The 18,712-nt window shown below is 43.9% G+C and overlaps 1 protein-coding gene across 1 annotated transcript in view; it reads left to right on the top strand.

Moving 5' to 3' along the window:
• Nucleotides 1-18,712, top strand: part of GREB1L (GREB1 like retinoic acid receptor coactivator) — a 134,303-nt gene that overhangs the window by 80,579 nt on the left and 35,012 nt on the right. Inside the window, exons 5-17 of the mRNA XM_066579637.1 lie at nt 114-290; nt 2,570-2,680; nt 2,954-3,088; nt 3,187-3,306; nt 3,421-3,540; nt 3,712-3,834; nt 4,489-4,674; nt 5,359-5,685; nt 7,498-7,626; nt 10,159-10,293; nt 15,197-15,394; nt 15,956-16,136; nt 17,873-18,065. Of these exons, the coding sequence (XP_066435734.1) occupies nt 114-290; nt 2,570-2,680; nt 2,954-3,088; nt 3,187-3,306; nt 3,421-3,540; nt 3,712-3,834; nt 4,489-4,674; nt 5,359-5,685; nt 7,498-7,626; nt 10,159-10,293; nt 15,197-15,394; nt 15,956-16,136; nt 17,873-18,065 (2,135 nt within the window). The remainder of the gene's footprint in view (nt 1-113; nt 291-2,569; nt 2,681-2,953; nt 3,089-3,186; nt 3,307-3,420; nt 3,541-3,711; nt 3,835-4,488; nt 4,675-5,358; nt 5,686-7,497; nt 7,627-10,158; nt 10,294-15,196; nt 15,395-15,955; nt 16,137-17,872; nt 18,066-18,712) is intronic.

The following is an 18,712-nucleotide window of genomic DNA, read 5'->3' as shown; positions in this document are numbered from 1 at the left end:
TTTATAAATATAGTTTAGCGCCTGATTACATTGTAGCTTTATTTCTATTTCCACTGACTTGATCTTGCATTAGGGCTGTAAAACTAATTTACACAAAAACACGTATTTTTAAGGTTTCTCTGGAAATTGCATTGGCTGTGGAGAGCGTGGTTTCAGGTATTTCACCGAGTTTTCCAATCATATTAACCTAAAGCTTACAACTCAACCAAAGAAGCAAAAGCACTTAAGATATTATCTTGTGAGAAACTCCCAAGGAGCACTCTGCAAAGGGTCACCTATCTGCTGGAAAGGTGAGTTACTTTACTTCAACCTTTGGAGATGGTAATGAACAATTTAGAGGCCCTCAAGGGCTCCTGTCCACGGGCGTAGCGATATCCCGCGGCAGATAGCAGCCAGCGGGGAGCAGGGGAGAGCTGACGGCTCTCAGCACTGAGCCTATCTAACCGTGGAGAATCGCGGCAATTTGCAGCATGCTGCAATTTAAATCCCGCAAGTGAAGAATCGCTATGATTCTCTGCTAGTGGACAGTGGGGCTGCGCTTTCCATAGTAAGTCTATGGAAAGCGTTCACTGCGTTCCCCGTGGCCAGAATATCGCCGCAGGGAACACAGTGAAAATTCTCTCGTGGACAGGAGGCCTACATCATTGGTTCAATAATTTCCACTTTCTGATGACTTCAGTCCGCTGCCGCTTCAGATTATCTTAAAGCAACCCTCCGTGCCTGGAGAAACAAAGAAGGCCGAACCGCTTCTCTAACTACTTGATAGACTACCAATGCATACTATTGCACTGTGTGCAAGACACTACATGCTGCTTGCTCTGGCTGGCACTGCTCATGTGGGCAGCACTGGTTAATTAAAGCAGGTGTAGTATCTTAGACTAATGATGCATGCTAATACATACTGTGTAGCAAGTAGTCCGAGAAGCTGGTGCTGCTATCTTTGTTTCTCCAGGACTAGATGGTCACTTTAAGGAGGCCTTTAAGACTGCTCTTATCCATATGCCCTATTAGGTCATGGGGACACGGGGCTTCCATGTTCAGGACCCCCGACAATGTACTAAAGTGGAGAGCTGTTCAGTAAAAGGGACTGACTCTCTGACGGACTTGGTCAGTCTGTGCCACGGATGACAATGCTAAATTCCTCATTCAAAGGCAGCTGCAGAGAAAATGGCCAGATGTGGGTTTCCTGGGTTTCATATTAAAGTGGGCCATCTGTTTGAAAACCTTTTTACTGCTGATTATTATGGCTTAAGAATAAACTTTGCACAGAGCAGTGAACTATTTGTTCCAACCAATGTCACATTGGGGAAAATATGAAACTTAGTCGTTAATGATGCACTACTATTGTAACTTGTGGTCCTACAAAGAAACGTGCAGAACATGATAAATCATTCCTATTATTGCAGATGTCTGTCTCCATGCCTCTGTAACTACAAGCATTATACTCAATATTAAAAAAAAACTAAACACCTAGAATTCTTCAATCGCGGTTGACTTTGTTTAGCACATATGTCTGTTTTGGTCAGTATGACCAGTCAGTAGTAATGCATTCACTTAACACGTATTGCTGCTTGTTTGTACTGTATATGCAAGTTGCAACTTAGGAGTACCTACACTTTATTTTGTTTTGGGAGGGGAGAAATTTGACTGACATGTGATGATAAAATAACAAAAAAAAAAAAACCACATAACTTTCTAATGTGTTACTGGATTTTGTTTAAAGTTCGGGCTGAAATACCATGTGAAGAGCTTCTGCCAGCTGTGAATATTGCTCCTATGTTACGCTTGTGTGCTGCTTTTAAGCGTATGGCATACGGACTGCGGTGTCTATGTAGGAAGCAGTTAGCTTCTCAGCGTCCTTGTTTCAGAGCCACGGACTCCTCAGGATTCCGGATGGAGTGCTCTGTCTGCTCCTGCAGCAAGTCCTGTCTGAGTGTGCTTCAGCTGATCAGCACTGCAGTCCGCACACTGTTTGCTTAGAAGGACTGCATGGATTTCATACAGTAACTGCAATATATGTGGCTGACAAAATTTGTTTTGCATGCAAATTCAGCAGCAATTTTAAACAAAGGTACTTTTATTTATACATAGATTTTTACATTTTTTAAATAGTGATAGCTTTGGAGTTAGTTACATCTCAAGACCACTATCTTCTGTATATAAGATGGGTGTCAACACAACCAGAACGCACTTCACACCTGGAATTTTTTCTTTGCCCTTTTACATGAAACCAGTACAGAAACATCTGGCCACCAACTAAACCGTATCTGCAATCTTAACTGAACAGGCGTACTGTAACAAAGCAGCATGTCAAAATCCACTACCAATGGCCTTGCCATCATCTGGGCCAGCAACCATTGTCATATGCCTTTTGGTAGCAACCCCTCTCTCTGACAGTAGAATCCAACATGGGTGTCTATTAATTACTGGGTAGATAGACTTTTTCCCTGCCAGATATTCAAGTAGTCTGCCCTCAGGCCCCCTAGTGGCCACTCGCATAAGTGATCTAACATTTTATATATGTGTATGTATATAGATGGAGATTTATAAAAGTTTTTCTCTTTTCAAGAGCCTCGAAGTCGACCATTCCCTACACCAGCTGCTAAGCCAGTCTCTTCTAGCTCACTGACCTCTGAGAATGGAAACACTAATGGATACAAGTCTGGATTTTTACATTCAGGTAAGCCTTTTTTAATTACCCCATACTATTGTGTAGCTAATACTCCTTTAAATAAGAACATCTAGATACCAGCATTTAAAAAATGATTCCAGTTGAAAAATCTTCGTTGTAGTATTATCTGATGGAAATATAATGGTGACGCATTTTGTGGTAGTTGTATATGGCTTAGTACGATGTTTAGGGATAACTAAGACAACCTGTCCTCTGCAACATACGTATCCTTGGAAGATTTTTTTTTTTCTCTTACCATTGCCTTGACTGATATTTTGACAGATCTACAATCTTATGCCTCAGCCAAAACACCTACTGCTGTTAATTCAAGTACGCCTCAGGATCTATCCCGAAATAAGGGTATTGTGAAGCCATTACCGCTACCTGTCCATGCTGTAGGGAAGCCGTTCCCTGCAGGTAGGTTTGCATTAGTTTAGGAGGTCTTTCCATAAATTGATGCTTTCTGTTCAGTGCTTTTATTAGTGTATTCCTGCTAATATCTATTTCATTCCAAGCACCAGAGATCACCAGTGGCACCATGAATGGAGCAAGAATCACAATACTAAATCCAGCACCATCTCAGCCACTTGTTCACTCAACCTCTCCAAGTCCTGGATGTATTGCTGGTGATAGCGGTATGGAGCGTTTATTACATATGTGTAAAATATATATCTTTGTGTAAAAGATATATACAAATGGACATTAGATAGTTTAACAGTGTATATCTTTTTATTATTTTACCGATTCAGCAATGATTACTTTTTCCGGCCCACCAAAGAAGAGGCATCGGGGATGGCCGCCTAGCTCACCAGTTCAAGCACCAATGTTGTCATTCCCGTCACCTCCTGTTCGTCCAATCACAAGACCAGGTTTGAAGGCTCGGTTTTTGCAGAAACTAATGAAAAGCAAATAATCTTTTCTTAAGTGATTCCTTTAGTCCTTCCATAGTGTGTTGCCTGCAGACACATTGCTTTGGGGATGAGGGGAGAGGCAGGAAGACTACTGTGGAAAAGTGACTTCCATTTTTTTCCCATCCCTAGCCTCTCAGCTACAACCTATTTTGGGTGGCATCTTTCAGCCGCAACCGATTCCAGCTGGAGAAACTGTAATTGTGCCTGAAAATCTGCTGAATAGCTCAGGTGTGCGGCCTGTGATATTGATAGGTGAGTCTCCCAAGTCCTAGCGATTTGAGCCTACAGTATGATAGAAAATGTGCCATCTGAAAACACATTTAGGCCCAATATCCATGGGCAAATTCGATTTGCGGAATCCGTGCAAGAGATTCGCAAATCAAGCCGCCCATAGAGAAGCATGGGCGTCCGCAAATGGATTAAAAGCATGCAGATTTGATTTGCGGATCTTTTGGTCTGGAAAACAAATCTCAACATGCTCTATTTTCTGCGGATCCTGCAGGGACGGTTTCCATTGAAGTCAATGAAAGACGTCTGATCCGCGGCACTGCGGACGTGCCGCAGATAGGTGGGAAAGCGAGAGATTAAAAAAATCAAAAAACTATGCTGCGCATGTGCAACGGTGAGCTGTGAGGACCACGCACAGTGCAGCGAACCCGGAAGTGGAGGGATCCACGTGGATGCCGCTGCCAGGGGAAATCGGGTTAGCAGGGCTTACTGGCCGTGGGCACAGGTGGATTCCGTGTGGAATTCCCTGCATAGAATCCGTGCGTGCCGTGGACATGAGGCCTTAGTTGAGTGTTTTGAAAGAATTATGTGAAATGGTTGATATAAAATGATTAGTAATCCTATTTTATATAATGGCATGTATTGTCTTTATCACACATATTGCTGCTCGTGTTACAGGTTATGGCTCTTTGCCATACTTCTATGGAAATGTCGGCGATATTGTTGTAAGCCCATTGTTGGTGAATTGCTACAAGTTGCAGGATTTGGAGAAGAAGGAGCTGGATCACATGGGAGTATCCAGCAGTCAATTTCTCAGTGTGGAAAATCTGATTCTTCTGACTATCCAGTACCTTGTGAAACTTGGTGAGATTTAGTTATTTTGGTTCCTTTTTGTTCAAGCAGGATTTATTTTCAGGAGCTATAGATTGGAAAATGTACTAGTTTTCAAATTTTCCAATGTCTCAAAGTAAGGAAAACCCTTGTGGGCAGATTTGTATTAACCCTTTCCAATCCACTGTCTGACGTCCTCCTACATTCTAATTTGAAGCTTGTTACAGCTCCAACGTCAGAAGACATCTGACAGGGTATTCTTACCGGCTATTGCCAGCCACTCCGCTGTCCGGGGGCCTCTGGCGCACACAGACTGGCTTTAGCCACCAGATGGCACTGTTGTATAACAGCAAAAAGAGAGAGCCTTTAGGAAACCCTGAATCCAAAATTGGATTCAAAAGGGTTTAAGTTTTCAGAATATCCAGATGGCACCCATTCTTCAATAATTATTAAATTGATTTTCAAGACTCCTTATCAACCAGGTTGTGCTCATAGAAGAGGCAGAATGATGCAATAACTTCAAAAACACACCTGTCTCTTGGGAAAGGTTCCTCCTTGTTTTGTAACCGTGAAGATAAGAGTTTTTTATTGTAGTGCTCCACATCTGAACACACTTGTACTGTTTGTTCTCTTGCACTGCTTGATTTGAGTGTTGATTTTCTTCTAGCTTTGTAAATATGTCCTGTATTTAAGTTGTTTTCATTCTTGTCCTTTCAGGTTCAGACCAGATACCAATTCGGGAGGTTTTTGAACAAATTGTGCTGAAAGCATTGCAGGAATTTACCTACAAAGACCGCTCCATGCAGATGAACCCTCCTGCGATGTGTGTGTCGCCTGCTCAGCTTCCATGGCTGGCCCGCTTGTGCGCCAGTGTTTCTCAAGATTTGGTTCATGTCCTTGTTACACAGAACTCGCTAGCGGAGGGCATCTCGGAGACCCTTCGGTCATTAAGTGATATGAAACCTCAGCAGAGACTTCCTGACTATGTAGTAGCAATCTGTTGCTCAAAAGTACGAGGAAATGAATTTTGTGTGATTGCTCTTGGTAAGTAGTCGCCACGTCTTAACATATACTTGGAGACCAGACTGGCCAGATTCTTTGGAACCCATTGACTACCTTAGTATTCAATTTTTTTTACCTTTCCATATCATTATCTAATGAATATGTAGATCTTATCACACTTCAATATGAGCTGCTCAGTTGTTAGCCGGAATTACCATTGGTAGAGGACGCAGGCGAACCTGTTTTGGGGAATGTCTTCATGCAAGTTAGGAGTAACTAGAGACAATGTAGCTGTTTTGGTTATCACTTTTGAATTTGTTTCTGTGTTGCCCATGATAAAACTGCCACATTACTTGGTAGATCGTTCGGAGAGCATGAGTTTTTTTTTTTTTGTCAACCTTTCTGAACTCAAGTCAAAATTAGCAAGAGACAAAAGTTCACTTCTATAGATGTGATCACATTCAAGGTTTCCTTGGTTATGTACTTTTTGATGGTATTCTTGTATCTTGTCACCACTGGAAGTGTGGGTGGTGACAAGATACAGGCAGCTTGATAGGCCGGCCACACCCCCTTCTCAGGTCCTGGCAGTCACTAAGAGCGGCTTACCCAGCAGCACAGCCGTACTCCCTGCAGTGGGCAACGGACAGTGAGGGAGCGGAGGCGGCAGAGCGGCTTTCCCGGCAGCGGGCACTGAGGGAGTGGCAGCGGCAGCACAGCACTGAGTGACAGTGAGTGAGGGAGGGAGGGGGACAGGGAGGCAGTGTGCAAGGCTGCAAAGGAGTGGGGACACAGCATGAGCGGGGGAGCAGCGGCGGCAGCATAGCGTTGAGTGAGAGTGGGTGAGGGAGGGGGATGGGGAGGCTGTGTGGAAGGTTGCGGGGGAGCAGCGGCAGTACAGCACTGGGTGAGGGTGGGTGAGGGAGGGAGGTGAACGGGGAGGCTGTGCGGAAGGCTGCGGGAGAGCGGCGACACGCCATGAGTGGTGGATCGCCGGCAGCACAGCGCTGGGTGACAGTGGGTGACGGAGGGAGGGGACGGGGAAGCTTTAGGGCAACGGGGACAGTGCAAGAAAGCTCTGGGGACAGTGCTGCGTGACAGTGTGCCTGGCATGGAGGGTTAGGGTGAGGGTTTGTTTCAGCGTTGGGTTTGTATTATTAGCTGTAAATACTTCCATGTTCATGAAACCGGCTCTGACATAAAAGGATTAACAGCTACTAATGTCATCCCTAACACTGAAACAACCCCTAAACTTCCATCCCAGCATGAAGTTAATCCCCATGCTGCTAGTACCTTTGAGGGCCTGGCTGCACACAGCCAATCAGCAGCGTGTGGGCGTGCACTGGGTGGATACAGCCCATCACTAGCTCTCCACCCATTCTGCTGGTGGTGATGAGATACAATAATACCCTTTTTGTTATGGACTACTAAATGTATTTTGGTAACCATTTTTGTTTATGTATACAATATATATTACTGTTAAAAGATGCTACTATCAGCTGTGATACATATAAAAAAGCATTAAATTGTTAAGATGTTTTCACTCTTGATACTGAAAAGTTGATGAACATTTGCCGGCGTGAGATAATCAGATTGATGCACATGAAACAAGACCATGAGTTGAGAATGCAAATTGGCACAAGATTGCTGCAGCCAAAGTTTGTTCCGTACATGACCTCTGTCTTCTATTTACATGTCATGGCATCACGACTTGCAATGGAATGGATTGTACTAATTTAATGTTTTCTTCTGTTTGTTCACGTTGTAATAGCACTGATAGTCAGTGACCAGCTGGCACCGATCATTGTTGGAGTATGGTAATTTATAATAAGGTTACGTAAATTGTGTTTTTTTTAGGAAAATACCAGTCCCGGGCTCTTGCTGAGAGTATGCTGACGACAAGTGAATTCTTGAAGGAGATTAGTTATGAGCTAATCACAGGCAAGGTCAGTTTCCTGGCCTCACATGTCAGAAACACCTCTACGGGTAAGTAGTTCTCCTGGCTTAAAGTTCCAAGGCAAAAAAATCTTTCCGCGCTGCTGTCGAGTTTCTCTTGCGAGGAAACAATAAATATGAACTGTCGTAGCAGACAGTAATTGAACATATATTTACTGGTTTTAATTCCAAAGAATAAAAATACAAAGCTTGCTGCAGGGAATAGCTCTGCAGCAAAGATCTTTACAACGCGTTTCAGCGTTCTATAAAACGCCTTTATCAATGATACTTGATAAAGGCGTTTTATAGAACGCTGAAACGCGTTGTAAAGATCTTTGCTGCAGAGCTATTCCCTGCAGCAAGCTTTGTATTTTTATTCTTTGGAATTAAAACCAGTAAATATATGTTCAATTACTGTCTGCTACGACAGTTCATATTTATTGTTTCCTCGCAAGAGAAACTCGACAGCAGCGCGGAAAGATTTTTTTGCCTTGGAACTTTATCTTTTAACCCATTGAGGGGGTTTTTTCTCCCTTTGGGGTTTTGTTTCTTTCCTGGCGACTCTCCTTCATCATCGAAGGATATTGGGATTCTCTTCATTTACTACGGGTCTACTTGGACTACAGGTGCCAGCGGGCAGCTCCCGTATGATTGTCTGGTCTATGGGAACCCCGCTGAGCACCAGGTGAGTCCTTTTTACTATTTATTTCCTGGTGGCGCGGATCATTATTTTGAATTTCTCCTGGCTTAAAGGGAGTCTGTCAGGTCGAACCTGCTGTCCAAACTGCAGGCAGCATGGTATAGAACACGAGGAGTGGAGTGGATTCATATATAGATTTATGGGGAAAGATTCAGTATAACTTGTGTTTTTATTGACAGCGGTCTGTGTGTGACTGTACATACATGGATAGCTGTCAATCACTGATCAGACCGCCCACTGGACTCTTCAGCTCAGAACAAGCCAAGATATAAACAAATAAAACACAAGTCATACTGAATCTTTCCCCATGAAACCATATAACAATCTGCTCAGCTCCTCCTGCTCTATAACATGATGCCTGCAGTTTAGACGGCATGCTCGAGCCGACAGATGTCATTTAAAGGGTATGTGTCATGGAAAAATGACCAGACCTCATTCAAATATTAAACTGAAACCTATTTAGTAGGAATATTTTTTTTTTCTAATTTGTCAGTCTTGATTTAAAAAAAAATAAAAAAAAAAATTCTAAAATCCTACATTTTTCACATTGACCACTGTAAGACTAAAGCCGCCTGCAGACAGCCAAGTCGGATCCCACTCGCGCTGCGAGAATTCTCGCAGGGGGTTGCGGACCCATGTCCCTGCACAGTCCTGCGGCTCACCCGCTCTCGGCATCTTCCGTCCCCTGTTATGCGCCGGCTGCCGGCCAGCTGGAGCATGCGCAGAGCGGAGCCGGCCCAGCACTACTGACATTTCTGTGTGGGCCTCTGTGAGACCAACACAGAAATAGGACATGCTGCATTTTGTTTTCCGTGTGTGTTTTCACGGGGACAAATCGTGGCTGTGTGCATAGGATTGCGTTTTGCAATGCAATCCCATGCAGGCGGGCACGGGCAGAAATTCTGCGGGAAATCCCTCTGCAGAATTTTTGCCCGTGTGCAGGGGGCCTAACAATAGGCTGGCAAATCTTGTTCTGTAGAGAACTTTTCATCAATCTAATATATATAATCTTATATACTCCGAAAACAAACAAGGAAGCTCCCAGAGTGTACGTCAGGGGATCTATAGTGTATAGAGAGAGAATATGAGCACAAAGTCCACCATTCACAATAGATGATTATCACAAGTCATTTACTCACCCTCCCTTGGCTTCTGCAGAGAATTCCATAGAACACTATCCCAAAGTAGTCGGAGGTCCTCCCTTATCCATGGTTTCTATGGCCCATGAGTTATGCTGTAAAATATCCCTAAATACTGTTAATTGCAACAAAAGCAAGACTGCAGCCTCCATAGTCATGTACAGACTTAAGAACATAAAAATCAGAAAATGAATTAGAAAAATGGAATATATTACATTATTGAGTTTTAACTAGTACAAAACTGAGTGTGATACATTGCCTTGAAATAGAGGAATGACAGTGAATGTATTGCTCATTCTCAAAATTGTAGTCCTGCAAATGTTTCCTGTGTGTGTTTTTGTTTTTTTTTCTTTTAGGGTTCCTTTATACTCTTTAATGTTAAAGATTTGTATGACTTCTTATATATGCATCACACAGGGCAATAGATTGGAAGAGCCTTATGTTCTGATCTCTAATCTTCACCTGTAATGCCGATTAATGTCTAACGCTCACTAATAAAAAGTTTCTAGGAATGCTGTGTGAGGCTAGGCAGGACTCTGCCCACCTTCCAGTTCCTTTTTGTTGGTTTAGTAATGTTATTTTACAGTCTATTTCTAGAATACAAGTTTTGCCTTTGAGCTGTGATGTATTTGGACTAGCTGACATCATTATGTAATACGTTTTATTCTCTATTGCCACTAATTGGATCTGGTCATGTGGATATTGTGGTTTTATAATCTTGGCTCTTATTTGGTTATTAACTAGGTGATGATTTGGACAAACTGTTGGAGAAGATTCAGAGGAAGAGAGGAGATAATGTTGTTGTTCCCTTTAACGGAGATGTTAAAGAATGTGTGCTGTCCCTGGAGGCGGCCAGCATGACTCCTACACAGGGCAGAGGTACGCCTACTTAATTCTTCAATTTAATCAGCAGATCACAGAAATTGTTGTCACAAATCATCCAAGTGTCTGATTTTAAAAGCATTTTCTTTTAATGTGTTAGATTTTCAAAACCTATTTTAAGTGCCCAATTAGGGCATTATACGTTAAAGGGATTTTCTAATATTTTTAACATTGGTGGCAGCGGGGAAAACTAAGTGCATGTAAAATAAATAAAAAAACATGGTCCACTTATACTGTGTGCTGCTCCCCCACCACTGCTTCCCCCATCACCCAATTTATATGGTGGCAGCCATCACGTGCCACTGCCGGCAATGGGAGGCCATCAGAGTTTCCATCCGAGACGTTCTGTAAACCGTCTACATTAAAAGCCCACATGACAGGTCTATGGAATGTCACCCAACCTACTGGGAAGCCCAAAATTATATAAAATAATAAAAATCAGAAAAACCTGTTTAATGTGGCTCTCCAGGCAAATACTATTGATAACCTGTTCTCTGGATAGGTCCTCAGTAGTTCGTTGCCGGGGACCCGCCACTCATGATCCCCAGCTAACCGCTAATTGTCCAGCCCATTGTCATTGTAACGGGGACAGATCAAGTAGTCTGGGATGGAGGCAAAAGCATCTTGGAGGGCTTCACTCACATTGAAAGCAGTGCAAGCGCTGTACCCTATTAAACCTTCTCGTCTGATAACTATGTCTAAAGGCCCATTTACACACACAAGATTGAAAGATCAGCTATCATTTTGCATAAAGTACTTATAGGCACGAATTGCTATTAGTACTTTATTAGCTTCATTTGATGCAAATGAGCTTCTGGGAGCTGTTACAGAACTTGGCAGGAGGTCTGAGTTCTGTAATTGGCTCCTTTGTTCGACCACAGGCTCCCCGTGGAGAATTCAGCACCATGGACAGCAGACACCCCTGTGGTCCTGCTTATCAGCTGTTCTGGCTCTGGGCTGAGAACTGAGAACAGCTGTAACAATGTTATCAGCTGTTATCAACTTTCCACCTCCCAGCGGAGCACAGTATGTGGTCCTGCTTATCAGCTGTTCTGCTGAACAACTGTTTTCAAGTGAAAGATGGGCAGATTCAAGGCTGATTTAGACACAACGAGAATCACTCAAAAGAATCTTTTGAGCGATTCTCATTCTGTCTAAATGCACTGACATTATGCAGTTTTCATGCATTGATCGCAAAATTCTAGCTTGCTAAAATTGAGCAATCAGCTGTTATCAGTGGAGCTGGCTGTTATCAGCCGGCTGCACTGATAAGATTCTCTGTGCCTGTGTCCTGCTGTGAATTCCTGCTGTGTGGTTGTAAGTACAGAGAACACTACAGTTGTTTGCTTATGCAAAACAGCTGTAGTGTTGGGGAGATAGCGGCGGTGTCCTGCTGCACCTGCATAGCTGTATAGTAGCTAATTAGCTACTATAAAGTATGCAAAGACGATCGCTCAAAACTGTCACTCAAGCGGTTTTTGAGCGACTTTTGAGTGATCATCTGTCAGTGTAAATGGGGTATTTGACATAACGATTATCGCTCAAAACACTGCTTTTGAGCGAATCGTTGTCTAGATGGGCCTTAAGCTGGGAATTATAACAGGAGGCTTCAGCTCCCGTTGATTTCAGTGAGAGTGAAGCCCTCTTTGATGCTTTCGACCTTGATGACTACATCCGTCCCCACTGCACTGACAGCGGGCGGGCCAGACGATCTGCTGATTGCCGGGGATCCTGAGTGGCAGGTCCCTGCCGATTTAGCTATTGATAAACAGAGTTCACTATACGGGATTAATAACCTATTTTGATTAACTGCACTTTCATGGACACAGTGATACCAATTTTTTCCCTTTAAAAAAACAAACAAGTTTTTTATGCGAAGTATGGGAAAGGCGTTTTTTTTTTTTTGTGATGAATTTCTCTCTATTTTACTTGAGTATCTTATTGTGAGGGAAATTGCTCATGATTCCATGTTGTGTGATATTACCTTTAAATTCTACTGCCGTTAAAAGACTGATCATTTTCTTATAATGCCTATTAAAATGATACATGTAGGTTGCTGTGACATTACCTTACAAGAACTGGTCAGAATAGCCTCATATACTAATAAACAGCAGCTAATATTGAATTATGATAAAGCTTCAGGTGATAAATGGAATAGATATATTTGTAACTATCATAATGATATAGAAACAGCTGAGAAATAGGGAAATTCATATATCGAGAATAGACTTTGAACTGACGGATAAGGAAAGAATCGAATGTAAACATGTATGTTATGCTTGGCACGGAATTAATGTCACTTTAATTACCATATTTTCCGGCAAATAAGACTACTTTTTAACCCCAAAAAATCTTCTCCAAAGTTGGGGGTCGTCCTATCCCCCGGGAATAAGCTGTAAAAAAAACAACAAAAAACAAATCTCCCCTCCGCAGCGTTCTGCGGTGATTTGCGGCGCTGCTGCAGGCTGTCACTCCCTCCTTCACGCTGACAGAGCATTGCTTTCTGGAAGCCGGGCGTGAATGCCCCGCCTCCAGAAAGCTAATGCTCTGATTGGCTAACTCAGCGTCGGCCAATGAAAGCTGGCGCTGGGTTAACCAATCACAGCCATTCAATGACATCATGGACTGAAACAAATGGTAATTTTTGTGCCAGTTTTCTGAGCCAGAACTTAAATAAAACAGGACATAGAAAGGAATGACTTGGGCCCCCTGCACACGACCAGGTTTGAATTGCAGAATCTGCGATCGTCTCCCGCGCGGAAGATCCGCGCATTCCACACCAATTTAAACCAATCGAGCATCCGCATGTCCGCTCACACAAGCAGACAGTGACTGAAATTTTCCGCTCGCAGCATGCTGCATTTTTGCACTGGTTCAGCACAGACTGTTTCCACTAAAGTCAATGGAAGTCATCTGACCTGTTACCCTTCTGCAATTGACATTGCGGAAAGGTTGCGGATTCCGCGTTATGGCTAAGCGATGACACGGGAAAAGCTGGAGTTAAAAAAAAAAAAAAAGTCTTTACTGCACGTCTGACGGTGATGAAGAAGCATAATGACAGGTACGCGCGGACGCCGGCCGGAGACAGGGCCTGATTCCTCTGTGGGCTCCCGCATGTAGAATCCGTTCTGTTTTTATAAAAAATGTTTCTGAAACTACTCTCTAGCTGCTGCTCAGTACCAGGTCCATAATTTAAGGGCTCATTTAATAGGTAGGCAATAATAACGAAATTTGATGGATTAAAAAAATATGTGGTACAACCCTATTATAAGAATGAAATGGTTAGAGGAGAGTTCACACTTTTTAAAGTATATAAATATATTTTCATCTATACACGAGTAAAAGGAATAGATCTTCTCAAACAAGTGCAGTGGGGAGAAATGTATTTTTAATTTAAATTACTAATTGTTTGACTGAAAATTGCTTCTGGTTTTGCTTGTAGTAGATGAAAACTAGGTGGGGAATTAAATTTGATAAAAGGTCAAAGGAATGCTCTTGCTTTTGTTTATCTAACTTGTTTATCATATACATGATTACGGTGTTTCTCCGAAAAGAAGACACTGTCTTATATTAATTTTTGGCCCAAAAGAGGCACAGTGGTTTATTTTCGGGAGGGTGAGGGCTTATAGTCACCTGGTCCACAGTGTCCCGATGCCACGCAATGGTCGGTGGCAGCGCTGCGGCAAACTGCAGTGTTCTCCGCTCTGACATCTCAGCTTCTTCCTAGTGACAGGGCTTTGAATAACCCGTCTCCAGCAAAGCGAGCGCTGTGATTGGATCGAGGAATGACATCACTGAATGGCTGTGATTGGCTCCTCAAGCGCCGGCTATGATTGGCTGGCGCTCGATCCAGCCAATCACAAACTCCTGCTTTTCCTGTGTCATCACCTAGCCATAACGCGGACTCCGCAATCTTTACGCAGGGTCAATTGTGGAAGGGTCCCAGGTCGGATGACTTCCATTGACTTTAATGGAAACCGTCTGCACGGAATCAGTGCAAAAATGCAGCATGCTGTGAGCGAAAAATTTCAGTCACTGTCTGCTTGTGTGAATGGATATGCGGATGCTCGATTGGTTTGAATTGGTGTGGAATACGCAGAACATCCGGGCACGAGATGATCGCAGATTCCGCAATGCAAACCTGGTCATGTATAGGGGGCCAAGTCATTCCAGCAAATCGAGCGCTGTGATTGGATTAAGCAAGGACATCACTGAATGGCTGTGATTGGCTCATCGAGCACCGGCTGTGATTGGCTGGCGCTCGATCCAATCACAGCGCTCTCTTTGCTGGAGGCGGGGTTATTCAAAGCCCCGTCAACAGAAAGAAGCTGAGATGTCTGAGTAGAGGACACTGTAGTTTGCCGCAGCACCACCAGAGACCATCGCGAGGCATCGGTACGCCGCGGACCAGGTGGGTATTTGATTTCTTTTATTTTTTTATCCTTTTTTTAAATGCAGGTTAGCTAGGGCTTATATTTCAAGCCTCCCCTGAAAACCGTGGTAGGTCTTAAAGCGGTAGGTCCGATTATTGGGCAAACACGGTATGTACTTTATTTAATATCTTGCCAAAGCACAATTTTTTTCCCATGTCACCCCTATTCCTCAGTTTTTGTTTTTTTTAAGGAGCAGGCCCCTCACTCTTATTGTTTGATTTGATTAGTTACTTTGTAATGTCTGCACTTCTACACTTAACCCTCTGAACTGTAAAGTGCTGTAGAATATGTTGGCACTATATAAATATTATCTAGTGGTGCAGCTTTGAAAATGAAAGTATGAAGCTGATTGATATGGCTGTTTTGTACAGGGGCACAGTTCGTGCACAATTTAGAAGAATCCACTAACCTAAGTATCGAAATGTGTTTCAAAAACATGTAAAAATATTTCTTGAAACCTTTTACAGGCTGCATCACAGACAGCTTTCAGATATACCAGTCTCAGTTGATCGTTGCTCGAAAGCTTCTGTCGCAGGTGTGTGCCATTGCCGATAGTGGAAGTCAGTGTCTTGATCTCGGCCGTTTCAGCCGAGTGGATTTCCTCATTGTTGTCCCTCGCTCAGAAGTTTTAGTTCAGCAGACCCTGCACAGGATTAGACTTTCAGGTAAGATTAGACAAAAGAATGCAAAAAATTATATTTGTTACATTATGGCCTCCTGCTCACAGGTGGATATTAGCTGCGCAATCCGCATGCATAAACTAAATGCGGTTTCTGCAAGCGGAGGAAAGAAAATAGCAGCATGCTTCATTCTTGCGCGGATGGCTTCCATTGAAGTCAAAGGAAGCTGTCTGATCCGCGGCCCGTGTGCAAATGATGCGGGAAAAGCAGGAGTTAAAAAAAATCTGTACTGCGCATGTCTGATGGCTCGCCATGCAGACCATCCGCCGTACAGATGAAAACAAATGTAACCAGGTACGTGCAGACACCGCTGCTCCCAAGGCTGGATTCTGCTGTGGGATTCCACATGTGAAATCTGGCTCTGCCGTGTGCAGGAGGCCCATTTGGTTACATAGATGGTGAATACAGCAAGTTATTGTGATCTATTCTTCATTGCAACAAAGAGAACTTCCACATTCTGTAAGTAAAGCCTGATTTTGGAAGTTTGTCTTATTAAAACAGGATTTGTGTTCTCTATATAGATTTTTTTTTCTTACATTTTGACAGGTGTTCTAACGGATTTGGGACTAGAGGAGTCTGGATATGCGAGTCAGCGAGCTGACAAATATGTCCTTCGACTTGATGGAGATGTCCAAGCCAAATTTGATGCATTTGTGAGAAAAGTGAAGCACAATCCTTATACATTGTTTGTTCTCATACATGACAATAGCCACGTGGATCTGACAAGGTAACTTTACGGAGAATGTGCACCTGCCATCAATTTTACATTCACAGTTTGTGGCATTTAAAGGTGTCATCCAGGATTTAAAAATTTATGACCTATCTTCAGGATAAGTCATCAGTGTTAAAATTGTGGAGTCTAAATCTGACAAAAGTGAGCTGTTTTTTTGGAAGGGCAAAAATTTACTTTTTTCTTATGCCAGCCTTGCAGCGTTTGAAGAGTAAGGTCTTAGTGGCAGGGGTGTTGACGCCACAGCTCATGACTATAATTTAGGTCACAAAAATTGTCATAAATTATAGCCCATGGGGCCGTCTTTACTGGCCGCCGCCACGCCGATGCCAGCACAGTCAGGTCCCGTATGCTGACGTGTGCACTCCCTGTCCCTTTTGCCAGCAAACGCCCGGTCTGTTAGGCCGGCACTCGGCCTGTCACTCATGCCGGCATGCGACTTGTCTCTAATGCCCGCGCACAATTTTTTTTCAGATGCGGGCGGAGCGCCTGGTCTATGAGGCCGGTGCACAGCTTATCACTCTTGCCGGTGTGCGTTTTTCCCTGATGCTGGCGGGCCGCCTGGTCTGAGGGCCGGTGCGCGGCCGGCCTATCAGGCCTGCGGCTTGTCCCTTATCCTGGCACGGCCTGGGTCCTCCGTCACCACGAGGAGGTATGTGTCCAGGGGAAACTGATTGCCGTCATCATGTGGCATGAAAAGAGTACTATGCACAGAAGGTCCACCGACACATTGCTCCTCTTCTCCGCTCGAGAACAGGGGATCCTTACCTAACGGCTAGCTCCCCTATGGTGGCCCGCCTGCAGTGTCCTTGCAGGCAGCTTTAGTGCGATCCCCGCTTACAGGATGACATGTGGACGGGGCCGCCCAGAGCCGCATACTATGTGCGCTCTCGCCGCAATGCGAGATTGATATCCGGTCAGTCAAAGAATATGTCGTCTTGCGAACGGTCTTGTTCTATCTACGTATAGTGGTAGGCCGACAGGGAGCCGGGGGGCTGTAGATCTGGCTACTAGCTCCCCTCTGACATGCTGAACCACTTTGGGTCGGGTCCTTCTCCAGACTTGATGGTCCTCATCCCATGAGCCTATGGATTTTGTTTGTGTCTCATAGAACGAACAGGTTTTCTTTAATGTAGGTAAAAGCCAGCTTAATTTGCACTAAACTCCCCTGAACAGACGTTCCATGAAATTTGTCAAAATGATCATATTCCTAAGGCCTCCCTCACACAGGCGTTTGCAAAAATGCTGCATTTTTCAACGCTGCGTTTACTGCGTTTTCAGCAGCGTTGGCATGCATTTTGACAGTGTTTTGGCTGCGTTTTCTGCATTTTCAGTACAGTTGAAAATGTAGCCAAGGAAGCTGGAAACTTTTTTTCAGACTTTCTGGCATAGCAACCTGCGTTTAACGCTATAAAAACGCCGTACAAAGTTGTGCCGTGTCTTCAGCAGCGCTGAAACTGCAGCCCATTCATTTCAATGGGAGACACAGGGCTGAAAACGTCCAGAATAGAGCATGCAACGCTTTCAAAACTCAGCGTTGGAAACACGGAGCGTTGCACAGCGTTTAGCGCAGGGCTGAAAAGGCAGCGCTAAACGCTGTACAAAAACGCCTGCGTGAGGGAGGCTTTAGGATATAATAATACTCTGTATGATTGACTCTATTATAACAGACATATCACATTTTAAGCAGTTTCTGCAGTTCTGATATTCTACCATGATGTATTTCTCTTCAGTGCGTTGTCAGGGCCGTTGCCCCATGGAGATCCCAGCCAGGGACTTTCTGACCGGTTCATTAATAGTTGTGAAGTGCAGGACGCTCTGAATCTCATTGTGCTGCAAGTTAGTGCCTTCCCTTACGCCTTACAGACACAGCAGTCTAAAATCGGCTCGAGCAACGAGGTGCACTGGATTCAGCCAGACTCAGCGGTAAGACTTTTGTTGTATTTTTACTAGTTTTAAAGAGAATCCATCACCATCTTTATGCAGCCCTTGCAGAGAGCACCAGAATGTAGTGTCTGCCACACAGATTACAGTGATATGTCTGCTGTATGTATCTGTGCGGTAGTTTTGGCGAAAACTGCATTTTATTAAGAACTAGTCCTGAATATTCATGAGCTGCAGGCTGGCCACACCCACCCTGCCCTCCAGCCAATGATTGGAAGCTCTCACTATGCACAATAGACAACAGTCAGTCATTGGCTGGAGGGGGTGGGTGTAGCTAGCTGCAGCTCATGAATATCCAAGACCACTTTAAGTATTACTACTTTGCATGTGCTGCCACTAGTAAAAGTCAAGTTTCTTAAAAAGTACTGCACAGATCCAGAGAGCAGACATATCACTGTAATCAGTGTGATTATCACTACCTTATGCTTTTCTCGGAGATGGGCGCAAAACGATGGTGATTTTCAAACTAACTGGGTGTCACTTATTACTATTAGGGCCAATATAGGGACACTTTTACTACAGGACACACTATGGGGGACAGTAGTACTAGTGGGGCCACCAATATATGGGGCACTTGCCACTGGGGCCACTATGGGGGTCACTGTTGCCACTGGGGCCACTATGGGGGT

Source organism: Eleutherodactylus coqui, chromosome 9 (assembly GCF_035609145.1).
Source record: "Eleutherodactylus coqui strain aEleCoq1 chromosome 9, aEleCoq1.hap1, whole genome shotgun sequence".
Lineage (NCBI taxonomy): Eukaryota > Metazoa > Chordata > Amphibia > Anura > Eleutherodactylidae > Eleutherodactylus > Eleutherodactylus coqui.
The sequence above is the reverse complement of the archived record's forward strand: the minus strand, read 5'-3'. Positions and strand labels throughout refer to the sequence as shown.